The sequence below is a fragment of the Leuciscus leuciscus genome (assembly GCF_965113295.1).
Source record: "Leuciscus leuciscus genome assembly, chromosome: 2".
NCBI classification, from domain to species: domain Eukaryota; kingdom Metazoa; phylum Chordata; class Actinopteri; order Cypriniformes; family Leuciscidae; genus Leuciscus; species Leuciscus leuciscus.
The window spans coordinates 22,714,377-22,729,852 of NC_138726.1; the positions used below are offsets into that span (position 1 = coordinate 22,714,377).

General features: G+C 40.0%; 1 protein-coding gene across 2 annotated transcripts in view; it reads left to right on the forward strand.

The window, feature by feature from the left end:
• Positions 1-15,476, forward strand: part of nwd2 (NACHT and WD repeat domain containing 2) — an 82,275-nt gene that overhangs the window by 37,020 nt on the left and 29,779 nt on the right. For both annotated transcript variants that reach the window (XM_082151307.1, XM_082151306.1), the window contains exon 4: positions 7,673-7,789. In XM_082151307.1, the coding sequence (XP_082007433.1) occupies positions 7,673-7,789 (117 nt within the window). The remainder of the gene's footprint in view (positions 1-7,672; positions 7,790-15,476) is intronic.

The window sequence follows — 15,476 nt, forward strand, 5'->3', positions numbered from 1 at the left end:
GTCGATTCTCGACGCAGCGTGAGTTGTGTACTCAAAGTTTACTACTGTTATACTTAAAGTATACTTAAAAGTATAGTTTTACCAAAAAAGTGGATCAATTTAATCTCAAGTAATATTGAAATAGTACACTTAGAAGTATACTTCTAGTACATTAATATTAGTATACTTACTACATAAAGTATACTTAAAATATACTTGAACTTTACTGAAGTATACTTAATAAAATTCACTTTTAAACTTATATATACTTATTTTTTTGTAAGGGTTGTCATTTCTGGGATTAAACATGCCTGCCAGGTTCTTACTCCAGATGACAATGAATAAGGTAAATGAGTGTGTTTACATGCATAGTCTTACACTGGTTATGCTTAATAAACCCACAGCATATAAAGTCAGACATGGTCTAAACAAAACCAGATTGCCACACAGTGGTTTGTCCATTACCCTGATTTCACTCATATATGTGACCCTGGACCACAAAACCAGTCACATTGAGCAATTTTATGAAATTGAGATGAATAAATAAGCTTTCAATTGATGTATAGTTTGTTAGGATAGGACAATATTTGGCCGAGATACAACTATTCTGGAATCTGGAATCTGAGGGTACAAAAAAATCTAAACATTGAGAAAATCGCCTTTAAAGTTGTCCATTTATGTTTGCGATTGTGCTGCATTCACTCACAAAAATAAATGTTTTATACATTTATGGTCTGAAATTTACTAAATATCTTCATGGAACATGATCTTTACTTAATAGCCTAATGATTTTTGGCATAAAAGAAAAATCTATAATTTTGACCCATATTTGTTGTTGGCTATTGCCACAAATATACCCGTGTGACTTATGACTGGTTTTGTGATCCAGGGTCACATATAAACATCTTTAATGGCATTATGGCGGCACATATTTGAGGTGCACATGTCTACAGTATTTGCATTTTGACATCAAGACCAGAGAAAAACCTGTTTATTTCAAATATAATTTCCTTCAAAACCTTAACAGCATGCTGAGATTTTTGCCCATTACTCAAATTGAATTGTGCATAATGAACTGATAGATCAACATTATTGTATATAAACACATTCGACAAATTTTAAATATTAAAATGTATAAATTGGTAACACTTTACGATAAGGCTGAATTCGTTAATGCATTCGCTATCATTAACTAACAATGAACAGTGCTTTAGAAGCATTTATTAATCTAGATTCATGTTAACATTTACAAGTACTAATACATTATTATTAATTATTATGAATGAACAAGAGGCATTAACAATAAACACTAGCATATTTATTAAATTACCTATAAATTAACATGTAATTAACACTGAGTTACACACTGTAAAAAAAAGAAGTTACATATTTTCTAGTTAATGGGACCTTTTGATTCACAAATACTAAGAAATGTGAATTCCTTGTGTAATGTGAAACAAATACTGTACATAAAAACACATTATAGTCCCAAATAGTGAAACAGTTGTCTGAACAAATAATTTTATATTGAGCAAATATAGCTGACATTTTAAGGGGTTGTGAGTTCCCAGCATGCACTGAATGAATACATTATGTGTTTATTGTTGTAGGATACAGTTAATGTCTGATATAGCCTACTTGCTCATTCAGAAACAAAGATGTCATAGCTTACTTCACATGTGAAACGTCCTATAAAACTATAGTATATTATACATCAGTTTGTTACTAGTTTAAAAACAAGAAATCTGTAGCTGCCTTCACAAATGTATTGGTCAACCAGGCATTTTACATTTAGTGAATAAACAAATTAAAATTGACAAAACAAAGTAGTGTTACTTAGGAGTTAATAAAGTCAGTCGTTGAAATACGGTAACTTACAAATTTGAATCTACATTTTTCCAAATCTACATATATATATTTTTTTTTACTGTAGTAAATGCTGCAAAAACAAAAAAAATTGTTAATCATTTAGGTCATGAACTAATAATGTTAACAAATTTTACTTTATTGTAAAGTGTTATCATTTTTCATGACAGTGAGGGAAAATTTGGATGGATTGAATGGATTGAGGGGGAAAAATTGCCATGGATTTTCCCTTTGACATTATAATGTATACTTACAGAAGCAAGACATTTTTCATATGAAGTATTTCCCTCTTCTTAGAAGTTTGATTAGCATAGAGAGCTTGAGTGTAGAGTTCACATTATGTAGGGAGTCTCTTGTGCTTTATGTGCTCTTGGATGGAAGCCATGATTGAATTCGTTAAATGAAATCTGGAAGGAAGGCAGGGCTCACAGTGGCTTGGTTTTTGCCAGCCGAGCAAAAGAAATGTGTTTGGGGTCCTAAAGAGCTATGCGAATGGCACCAACATTTTTTTGGACTTGCTTTAGATTGTGAGAAAGAGAAACGTAACCAGCATAGACACATCAAATCAACATCAAATTAAACAAATCACACTCATACTCACACATTGAACAGACGTGATCAGCACACACAGAAACACATACTTGATTACCGAGTCCTTCAGCGAGACGCGCTCGCATGCGTGCAGCAGGGAGAGATTCCCCCTGAAGCGTGTTTGCCATTTGAATTATCTGCGCCAGTGACATTGATTCTGACAAATGTGTCCAGGGATATTCCTGTGTCCTGTCATACTGGTGCTGAGGAAATGTCCTGTCTCTCTTCATTAAGTCCAGTACCACATACACACACAAAGACAGGAGCCATTTTTCTATCTCAATTTCTTGTTCCTCTATTATTTTGCCATCATCAGGTACAGCTTTTTTGGTGTGTGGATGTAAAAGTGTGTGTATGTGTAAATGTATCTATGTTTGTGTGTTTTAAGCAGCAAATTTGTGCTTCTGCATGTACTGTACACTTGGGCAAAAACAGCTGAATATACGAAAAGTCAAGGCCAGAATTTCTTAAATGTTTCAATTTCTTTTTTTACGGAGCCTCGCTCATGACATGCGGGAGGGGAGGGTCTAGGGGGATATATACATTTATATCGTGGCCACGGATTAACAATTCATTCCCACGACTTACTAATACGTCAGCACATTTTACTCATTTGTTCCCTCGTTTTACTAAATTGTGGTCACGTAATAATTTGTTCACTTGTTTTAGTTAAATCAAAATGAAGGAACGAATTATTAGGAACGACTATTTCTTAGTTCGTTGACACGGTTTACTAACAAGTTCTTAATTCGTGGGAATTAATTCCTAATTCGTGGCCACAATATATTAGCCTGGCAAGCCAGACCTACATCAAGATGTTAGGTCTGGCAACTCATCATTGGCACGGCTCAATCCGAGGGGCGGGATAAACAGTTGTCTCTCAAAATCCCTCTGCACGCAATAGGATAGTGCTACAACCAATCAGAGCAACGAAGAAGGCTAGTTGGTATATTCAACTTTTGCCGTATCCAGTCGGCAAAACTCCGAACACATCTTCCTTTTTTTTTTTATTACTTAAGTGCCGTTCTTTGCTCTTTTCTCAAAGAAAAGCTTAACTCCAAGTCCTCCAGAGTCGCGGCCAAAGCCGATTCGAAAGACCGCTGTTCGCCAGCAGCAGCAGCCATTCTTTGTTTTCAAGTAGCAGGGAACCGTCGCAACTCTGTCGTCATTATGCTAAGCCCGATGTGATTGGCCTGACCTGAGTTTGGTTTTTCCAGCTCGAAAGTCAATGGAGAGTTGCTAGACCACACTGGCTGCAAAATACATTTTTGCTGCCGCTAGGGTGCGTCTAGATTTCTAGGCTAACAATATATTGTTATTCCCTGTCATGTCATGTGCGGGGCTCCGTACTTCTCTGCCCAAACACCACTGCAAATTAATCTCAGTCATGCTCCCAGATATAATGAATCATATAAACTTTTGGTTTCTATGAAATTGGCCTATAAATAACAACCACTTTTACAGTAGAAATTCAATAAATTAACTACCGTTCAAAAGTTTGGGGTTGGTAATATTTTTTTAATCCTAATAAATGCTCACCAAGGCTGCATTTATTTGATCAGAAATCATGTATAAAAAAAAATTAAAAAAAATCTTTCTAATATGCTTTTTGGTGCTCAGAAACATTTCTTGTTCTTAACAATGATGAAAACAGTTGTGCTAGGCCTACATCCTTGCTGAATAAAACAAAAATAATTTATTTCACAAAAATATCTTACTTAATAAAAAAATTGGAGCGGAAGTGTACCATAAATATGTTAAAGAAAATTCTGTCTGGATATTATCTGTCATAATTTTTTAATCACTTAAAATAAAATTTAATTCAAAACAAAACAAAATGACTGTTGCAAAATAAATGCCACACGTCTGTGGTTCCCTCTCTCTCCCTCCCACTGTTGTCATTCTTTCAAGTCCTTCCATAGCTCCTCCGTGGAACTCGAGACCAGTGTGCTGTGCAGCGCTCGTTTCTCCGGCCTCGCTGTGTTCTCACAGCTCTCAACCTTGCCCCTCTTGCCAAAAACATGAATAATGAGCTAGATGTGAAATCCCCTTTAAGATGTCTTTCTATTAGGGGTGCGGCAAAATATCGATATGGCGATATCTCGCGATATTTTCTCCCGCGATCGATTCTCGATGCGCTCTTGCCAAGTATCGATCTTAAAGTCCAACTGAAATCAAAATTGACCCTATTTACTTTGTTAGCGCATATTACTAGTCTTGTGGTGAACAATTAATCCGTGCAAGTTAAAACACAGAAAAAATTTGTTTGCCATCGTAATCTTTAATCAAAGTCTGAAAAGTTACTTCCGGTCTGGAATGGCGTCCCTTCTCTGATGACGTAGGTTTGAGGACTTGGGTTGGGAAACGCTTAACCACTCCCTTCAAATCGTTAGTCTGTAATGAGCGAGAGATGGAGAGGAGGAGCGCTAGAGTAAAACCCTGCCCTCTGTTCAATATTCCGTTTTACTGGGAAATACGTCACAGCACTGAAGAAAAGTCGTTTGCAACTTCCGGTTCACGCGGACTTTAAAAGCCGTTAGGGCGGGCGTACACGGTGCAAGTTCGGACACTCGGGAGGTCGTGAAATTGCACACGTTGCGAGTCAGTTTAATTGATAATCGCGTCAAAGCAGCTGGTACACGGCACGACTGTCCTGCACGAATTTTCTCCCGAGCCGGCAGCAATCACGTGGGCTTTCGCGCTAAACACAGAGACCGTCATGTTGCATGCATGCAGGCAAAGCTTCAGATAGAAAAATGACATAAATGTGTGTGCAAATGATTTGTTGAAAAGCAGAGAACAGTAGCCATTCCTTTCAACTAGGGCTGTCACGATATGATATCGCGATTATCGCATCCAAAATAAAAGTTTGTATTTTCATATTAAATGTGTGTGTACTGTGTATAATTATTTTGTATATTTAAATACACATACGTGCATGTATATATATATATAAAAAGTTATTTAGATATACAATATTTATATTTATATAATATAAATTATATATAAATCTATAAACTGTATATGCATGCAAATATTTCTTAAATATATGCAAGCATGTGTGTGTATTTATATACTGTATATAAAATAATTCTACACAGTACACACACATTTATTATGTAAATACAAACTTTTATTTTGGACGCGATAATCGCGATATCATATCGTGACAGCCCTACTTTCAACATAAAAACTTATTTTTAGAGAGAGAGAGAGAGAGAGAGAGAGAGAGAGAGAGAGAGAGAGAGAGAGAAGTGTGTGTGTGTGTGTGTGTGTGTGTGTGTGTGTGTGTGTGTGTGTGTGTGTGTGTGTGTGTGTGTGTGTGTGTGTGTGTGTGTGTGTGTGTGTGTGTGTGTGTGTGTGTGTGTGTGTGTGTGTGACAGTGTATGCGCACGCTGTATGGTTGCTGCCACACAGTGTATGCGCACGCTGTATGGTTGCTGCCACTGAGGTATAGCCCCATCGACGTGGTTGTGTATGATTATGGCAATAGGGGACAGCTGGTGAAAATCGGGCCGACTCCCCGAATTTTTTAAACATGTTTAAAAATTGTCGGGAGGTGCTCGTAACGTGCTCGTAACGTGCTCGGCTCGGCTCGTGATTCCTCTCACACGCTGCGAGCCGCGACCATGCGAGCATCATCGATTCCACTCGATTTCTCCCGAGTGAAAAAAATCATCTGCGAGCAAAACAAAAATAGTGTCTGTGACTGTTTTGTTGCAACTGATAAGACACAAGTTGTTTTTGTTATTGTGTTTCATCCAAAAAAATAAATGGAGATTCATTTTCCTAATAAAAAAAAATTTTTTTATTTCTTAAAACATGATATATTGTGAGTTATTACTGATAATATATCGATTATCGCAGTATCGCCATATCGTGATATTATCGGTATCGTGAACAATGTATCGCGTATCGTATCGTGAAGTACCCAGTGATTCCCAGCCCTACTTTCTATCCTAGTTTGTTGGGTGGGTGGGTACAGTATACACTGATTACATTATGAGCTGTCACAGGTGAAGCGCATATCGTTGATCATCTCCTAACAAGGCCACATATTAAGGTCTGGGTAAATTAGATGGTAAGCAAACAATCAGTTCTTGTAATCAACATGTTAGATTCAGGAGAAATGGACAGGAATAAAGATCTGAGTGACTTTGACAAGGGCCAAATTGTAATGGCAAGGAAACTGGATCAGACTATCTCTGAAATGGAAAGACTTGTGGGTTGCAGTTACACCCCTTCATGACAATGGTGTTCCCTGGCGGAAGTGGCCTCTTTCAGCTGGATAATGCACCCTGCCACACTGAGTGTTGTCCTGGCCTCCAAATTTTCCAGATTTCAATCCAATTGAGCATCTGTGGGATGTGCTGGACCAACAAGTTCCACCTTGCAACCTACAGGACTTGTAGGATCTGCTGCTAAAGTCTTGGTGCAATATACCACAGAACGTCTTCTTGTAGAGTCCATACCTCATTGGGTCGGCGTTGTTTTGGCAGCAACAGCATATTAGGCAGGTAGTCATAATGTTTTGGCTCATCGGTGTATGTGGAGAAATGAGTTCAACTAATTGAATGAAAATGATATGGCAGCTCAGCATATTGTTCTTCATAATAATCAGTATAAAGGATAACCCTTTTGAATGGCTTTGTGTGAGGTTCTTCAAAGACAAACACAGAATTATTAGCAGCTCTTAATTATGAGCAGTAAGCAGGGAAATGTGTCTCAGCATGAGTGTAGCGTTTAGCTGACTGCAGGAACACATTCTCAGCATTGCTCTTCTTGTTACGTTCCCCTCTTCCTTTCTTTCATTCTCTCTGTCTCTCTCTATCTCTTCCCTCATTCCTCTCCCTGTGGTTCCTTTTAACGTGCTAATGTGTGAAAGAGTGTGGAAATTCATACTCTTCCAGGCATTCATTACTCCCCAGATCTTTCTTACTTGGTAATAAAAAAGAATTAGGCATTAGTTAAGGGTGTTGATATACAGTAGGTCTACGAAAATGTTCTCTCTCTAAATTCTTTTTTTCATTGAAAAGAAAAAGAGTAGCCAGAACATTTTGCTAAACTTTTCTTTTTGAGTTCAATAAAGGATTTATTCATTTTAGAATTAATTTAATGAAAATTATTTATATCTTGCAGGTCCGGAAATTGTGTGTGTAATGTTTAGGTAAAAGTTTGTAATGTTTCAGTGGCTAAATCTTGATGTTTTAAATATCTGTGTATGTGTGTTTTCCAGGTGGTGGACCTGTACTGGGGCATTGATCCAGAGGAGTGGGATAGTCCGGAACTGCAGAGACTACGGATGAAACTACTGGAAGAATGTCTGAAGACTGCAGCCGGTCCATGCTTTGTTGTGGGTATATATGACATTTCATCAAACCCTAAACCAGCAACTTTATGAGGGAACATGTTTTAAATCCCTAATACATCATTAAAAATATAGAATTGGTGGTATTTTGGGTTAAGGTTACGGAAACTATAGTTACCATGGTGAATACACAATACTAACATGGGCTGTTAATAAGACATAAGACATATGGACACTCATACTGATGAATGATCATCATACCTGCATGCAAATCCTTCCCAGCTTAGACACAACGTACGTAATTTACTTTTTGTAATTGACAATGTAAACAATGTTGCATGCCTGTAATTTTAACCGCACAACACTTTCTGCGTGAACCGGCCATAACAATTTAGGAAAATAACATTTGTATTATCACACTGACATATAGCCTGACATCATCTCATCTGACAGCAGATACTGAATCAGTCAAACACATCAATCTAGTTCATTTACATAGAAAAATAATGGAAAAGTAGCGCAGTGGAATGGTAAAACGTGTTTTGTCTCAGAAGTGCAAAGTCTTTGCAGAAGTCAACAGCTTCCGTGCACATCTTTCAAAATCTTTCAAAAGTCTTGCATCAGAAATACATTAAGATTTAGTTGTTGTTGTTTCTTTGACTACACACTCCGTGACCCACTCGGAACGGTCTTGCAACCCACTTTATCAAGAAACACTGCTGTATCTTAAATGAGCATTTCCTTGTATTTATTTGAGAAAATATGATCACCAGTGCTCACAGACTTACTGAATAATTGAGTGCACTGTTGGTTACTGTCTTTACTTCATTTTTATTCATGTTTTTAACAAAATCTTTATTCATAAACATTATATAATTCTACAGAATCAAGAAGAAGAAGCTATCCAAAGTAAAAATTCACAGACTTGTTTTTTATCATATTCAGACTTTTTTTTTTTTTTATTGAATCATTTTCAAATGAATAATGTTTGGTTATTTTATATATACAAATGTTATTGTAGCGATGGTTATGCATGTGATATTTACGTCCTTTTTAATTAAATATATAAGACTATAGACTTTATATCAGCCGTCGGCCACCCTGCTCCATAAGATGTCAGCAACAACTATCAAAAAATCCATATTGGTTGCTCACTAATAGTAATATGCAGTATGGATAAATGAATAAATATATACAGGCAGCTTCTGTGTCCAGTGTGCCACCTTTGCAGTGTGAAGACGGCTCAAGAAAGAGGAAAAACACATAATTGATTATGCAAATATTCCAGTGGCATCATTACTGTCAGATTTTCAACATCAAACTTTCTAGTCGAATATAGGGATAGTAATACTACGTGTAAGGCAACTCCCTTATAACCGTACAACCTCACACCTCTAAAACTGAAGCATAGCACATACAATACAGTGTGCTTTGAAATCTTAGAGCGGCAGTAAAGCGGAGTTTGGGTGTGGGTATGATGTCTCTCTAGTCAGTGATAGAGAGGGGCTGACAGATAGACCTCGTGTAACACCCATATGGGAGCGAAGCACTTGAGTTCACTCGCTGGATGGAGCTCATTGTGCTTCGGTAACTCTCTCTCTCTCTCTCTCACACACACACACACACACACACACACACACACACACACACACACACACACACACACACACACACACACACACACACACACACACACACACACACACACACACACATATAGCAAAATGACTTTCAGATCTCTCAGCATGGCATGAGGAAGGATCTGGTTTAATGGCTGATGTTGTGAGAGATATGAGATCATGCAGAAGAAGTGAACCACACACACACACACACACACACACACACACACACACACAGTTCCAGAGCACCAGGTGGGTTACTAACAGATGAGTGGATTTATAAGGAATATATACATTCACACATGACCACACACACGTGTGTGTGTGTGTGTGTGTGTGTGTGTGTGTGTGTGTGTGTGTGTGTGCTGGGGGTTCAGAATCAGTTCTCAGGTGTGGAGAGAGATTGATTTTAAATTATTAAAATGTAAATGAGCAATCTGGGCAAGAGGATTGGGATCTAATTGGAGTCAGAGAGCAATGTTTGAGGTGAGGCAGAATATGTGTGTGTGGTAAAGTTAAGTGTGAGGTGAAGTGGTGTGTAGGAGCCGCTGAGCGGGGAACACTTCTAATTGTATCCTTGCTTTCTCTCTCTCTTTGTCTCTCTTATGCACGCACACGCATGCTGTCTTACACTTCACATTAGTGATGCTCACCATGGCCTTGTTTCCACCTGGTTTTAACATGCATTTAAAATGCATTTAAAATGCATGGCGGCTCGCCTCAGGGTGAGCTTAATTTCTCATTTGTGGTTCGCGATGAGGATGAGCTGTCGATTGCAGCATTGGAGGGTGGGCTTGCGCCAGGGCTCAAAATTAAAATATTTAATTGGTAGCACTGGTGCTCCCATCTTCAAAAAGTTAGGAGCACCAGAAAAAAGTTAGGAGTACCTCTACTAAAATGTTTATATAGATATAGAGTGCCAAGCATTTATTGTGCTTGGCACTCTCCCCATGTTTAATCTAGCTCTCACACTTAAAATGTGTGAATTAGTGATGCGGTTATATCCGCGGATAATACGTGGCTCTGGCAGGCCATTTGTGAGTGGGTCTCATCTCTGGATGAGAGATAAATAAACGTTATGTTGGAAATATATGATTTTCTTTCATCAGGCACTAATTTGCAGACTCTCATTAAGTTACGCAGTTCCGGGGTCCACTTGTTTAAGCAGCAATGGAGGCAAAACCTCCAGAGAAATTTAAAAAAGGAATTAAAAACAAAACAAAAGAAAGGAAGGAAGGAAACAAAAACAATATGATTAGATAATCTGGTTGTATATGTACTAACATATTGGTGCAGCAACTTTTGAAGATATTTGGGTAACAAACCTAATGCCTAAAGCCAAACCTAGGCTTTTTAAGCCTTGCACAGAAACAGACGGAGGCGATCAAGCACATCCTGCCCCGACGGCCAGCTGTTGCCTCCACCCTGCTGTCGGCTGCAGCGCCTCTGGCTGTTCATCGCCGAGGGCATCCCCTTGTGTCGGCCTCCGCTCCCACTCAGCCTAAGCAGCAGCCTCCACCCAGGCCACAGCGTGGAGCCGGCCGCAGGAAGACCACCCAGCCCGTCCAGGTCTCCAAGCAACCCTGAGACAGGCGACCCTGAGATGGAGGAGATAGCTCTTCAGGAGATGGTTACCGCACCACTCCCTCCCCCGGAGGAGGGCCGGGTGGAGAATGTTACATTTTCTTAATGTTCCGCCGCTGGCCCCACAGCCAGCAGTAACCAAAATTTCAATAGAGCAATTTCCTCTGTTCTCTTCTTGCTGGTCTTACAGGTGGAGATCGCAGTCCTACTGGCGAAGGACGCGATCGAGCCGGTCCCTCCAGCCGACATGAAAACAGGGTTTTACAGCCCCTTCTTAATTGTACCCAAGAAAGGCGGTGGGTTACAGCCAATCTTGGACCTGCAAGTCTTGAATCGGACCCTTCACTAGCTTCCGTTCACAAAATGCTAACACAGATGCACATCTTTGGATGCGGCCGTCCCCGAGATTGGTTTGTAGCGGTCGACCTGAAGGACGCGTACTTTCATGTCTCGATTCTCCCTCGACATAGACCATTCCTGCGCTTTGCGTTCGAGGGACGGGCATATCAGTATAAAGTCCTACCTTCTGGCTGGCCCTGTCACCCCGCGTCTTCACGAAGGTAGCGGAGACAGTCCTTGTTCCTCTGAGAGAACGTGCAATTCGCATCGCAATCACAAGATCAGTTGTGATCAGTGGTGCCCAGTCACCTCAGCCAGTTTCGGCTTTGGGTCAACTGGGAAAAGAGCAAACTTGCCCCCGTGCAGAAGATCTCTTTTCTCTGTATGGAGCTGGACTCAGTCAGCCAAACAGCACGCCTCACAGAGGAACATGCTTGGTCAGTGTTGAACTGTTTGAATTCGTTCAAAGGCAGGACAGCGGCTCCGCTGAAACTTTTTCAGAGGCTCCTGGGGCATATGGCATCCGCAGCCGCAGTAACGCCGCTCGTATAGCTTCATATGAGGTCGCTTTAGCACTGGCTTCATGGCCAAGTCCCGAGATGAGCTTGGCAACGCGGCACGCTCCGTGTGACAATCACCCTGGCCTGCCGCCAAACCTTCAGCCCGTGGTCGAAGCCTTCGTTTCTACGGGCAGGAGTTCCCCTAGAACAAGTGTCCAGGTATGCTGTTGTCTCCACGGATACCTCTGCCACCGGCTGGGGGGCCACGTACAACGGGCATGCAGTTACGGGGATCTGAACATCTTAAAAACTCCTGAACACCTTAGCAGAACACCTTTCACCCTCACGCAAAATTCCAGATAGCGTGGAATCGAACAACAGTATTGAAATGAACAACAGTAAATGTGACTGCACCTCTGTTTCGTCACAGTCTACATATTTTTTCATGGAAGTACTACTGAATGAACAAACCCTTGTTTCTCCTTCAGAAAGGAATCAAATGAAAAGGATAAGGAGAGCAGCTACTGTACATTTTACACCCAGAATACTCTAGCAACCATACAGCTTAAACACCAACCATATATACCTTCTAAAAACTTTTGAACGCTATAGCAGAACACCTTAGCAACTGCAATTCAGTGCTCTTCCATCTACCCACACCCTTCTTGCATTGTGGCAGCAAGTTTTACATGAGTGGAAAATATACGTCACATTTTTTATCTAGTTTGCTTGCATTTTTTGGATATTTTTCAATCTGCTTTATTTCCCAAACCAAACTTTCTCATTGAATTCCTGACACGCTTTCACCTTTAACCACTCTTTAATTGTCTTCTCAACCATCTCTTTTCTCTCGCTCTCGTCCTTCGAGAGGTTTCTATCTCTGTTTCTGTTCCACTTCACACCTCCATCTGTCTCCCACCTTCACCTACATTCAGTGCTCTAGTGTCCATTTCACCTCTCCTTTTACTCTGATTTGTGTGTCTACTGTTTCACTTAATCCTCCTCTCTGTCCTCTTCCTCTCACCCTCACCCCTCTCTCTCTTGGTCCCTCGCTCTCTCAATCTCTTTCACTCTTAGGAAATTATTTGAAGTGTATGACCTCCATCCATGTCGGGCAGAAACTACTCTCACCTTATTAGCCTTTTTTTTTCTGCTTGAGCATTAACTGGCAGGTTCTGCTGCAGTATTCAAATCACTCCTTTTTGTCACATAAAATAGTGATGTACTAATAAAAGTACTTTTGCTGCAGTTTAGTTTGTTAAAACCTTTTTCAGAAAGTTCAATTAATTTAATATATTTTTTTAAATATGTGATATTTCATTAAACACCATTCAAAAGTTTGAGGTCAGTAAGTTAAAGATTCATATTAATATTTTTTGAAAAAAGTCTCTTATGCTTACCAAGGCATTATGAGATCAATAATACAGTAAAATTGTAACAGTGAAATTATTATAATTTAAAGTAAATTTTTAAATCAGTCAATTAAAAATTTCTATTTGAATATATTTTCTTTTTGAGACTTTGGCCTCTAAATGCAAATGTACAATCAAATTAATTTCAATTAAAAGACATGGGGGGTCCATGTAAGTTCCCAAAAGTTGCTAAAATATTTAATGTTCACTATCGTTCCAAAGTTATACAAAGGATATACAAGTATCTCACGAAAGTGAGTACACCCCTCACATTTCAGCAAACATTTTAGGATATCTTCTCAAGGGACAATACTATAGAAATTAAACTTGGATATATTTTAGAGTAGTCAATGTGCTGCTTGTATAGCAGTATAGATTCACTGTCCTCTGAAAATAACTCAACATAAAGCCATTATTGTCAAAATAGCTGGCAACAAAAGTGAGTGCACCCTAAGTGATAATAGCTGTACGTCATTTAACCATGCAAAGCCCCATGTCCTATTCATCATTTTCATGTTTTTGTCTGCTTGGCAGGATCATACCAATTTGTGTATCTTGTATTAGAGCATTGAGTACAATTCTCTCATACTGACCACTGGATGTTCAACATGGCACCTCATGGCAAAGAACTCTCTAAGGATTTGAGAATTAGAATTGGTGCTCTCCACAAAGTTGACCTAGGCTATAAGAAGATTGGTAACTCCCTGAAACTGAGTTACAGTACAGGCCAGAGTCATACAGAGGTTTTACAAGACGGGTTCCACTTGGAACAGGCCTCGCAAGGGTCAATCAAAGAAGTTGAGTCCTCGTGCTGTGCGTCAGGTGCAGAAGCTGGTTTAAAAAAACAGACACATGAGTGCTGCCAGCATTGCTTTAGAGGTTGCAGAAGTGGAAGGTCAGCTTGTCAGGCCTCAGACCATACACCGCACACTGCAAGTCGGTTTGCATGGCCGTCATCCCAGAAGGAAGCCTCTTCTGAAGCTTGCTCACAAGAAACAGTTTTGCTGAAAGCAACCTGTCTAAGAGCATGAATTACTGGAACCGTGTCCTGTGGTCTGATGAGACCAAGATAAACTTGTTTGGCTCAGATGGTGTCCAGAATGTGTGTCGACGCCCTGGTGAGGAGTACCAACAAAATTGTGTCTACAGTCGAGCATGGTGGTGGTATAGCATCATGGTCTGGGGCTGCATGAGTGCTGCTGGTACTGGGGAGCTGCGCTTCATTGAGGGAAACATGCTTCATTAACAACATGTACTGTGACATTCTGAAGCAGAACATGATGCCCTCCCTTCAGAAACTGGGCCGAACGGCATGATAATGGCCCCAAACACACCGTCAAGATGACAACTGCCTTGCTGAGGAAGCTGAAGGTGAAGGTGATGGAGTGGCCAAGTGTGTCTCCAGACCTGAACCCTATTGAGCACCTGTGGGTCATCCTCAAGCGGAAGGTGGAGAAGCACCATGTGACTAACATCCATCAGCTCCATGATGTCATTTTGGAAGAGGATCCCAGCAACAACCTGTGCAGCTCTGGTGAACTTCATGCCTAGGAGGATTAAGGCAGTACTAGATAACAATGGTGCTCACACAAAGGGCCCTATTTTAACGATCTGAAACGCAAGTATCAAGCGTGAAACGCAAGTAACTTTGTGGGCGGGTCTCAGCAAATCTAAAATGGGTTGGGCTGAAGTAGCTTCATTACTCATAGGTGTGGTTTGGGCATAACGTCAAATAAACCAATCAGAGCATCATCTCACATTCCCTTTAAGAGCAGGCGCTCTTGTTCCATAGCGGATTGCTATTATAACGGCGGATTTGCCAGGCGCACGCCAGGAGCGGTTCACAGCCGAGGAGACCGACGTTCTCATCAGGGCCGTAAAACACAGAGAAGTGAGTACACTGTGTGTAGATGAGATAAGCAAAGTGTATGCGCGTTGTGCACACGCTACATTATGGCCAAGCATGCACCCTTAAAATAGCATATGAATAACATGCGCAACGCGTCATTTATTCCTGTGATGGAAAAGCTGTATTTTCAGCAGCCATTACTACAGTCTTCAGCATCACATGATCCTTCAGAAATAATTCTAACATTATTTTTCTCAGTGTTGAAAACAGTTGTGAGGCTTAATATTTTTGTGAAAACCCTGAAACATGTTTTTTCAGGATTATTTGATGAATAGAAAGTAAAAAATTTAAAAAAAAAAAGCATTTATTTGAAATACAACTTTTACCATAACAATGTAAAGGTCTTGGCTGACACTTATGATCAACTTG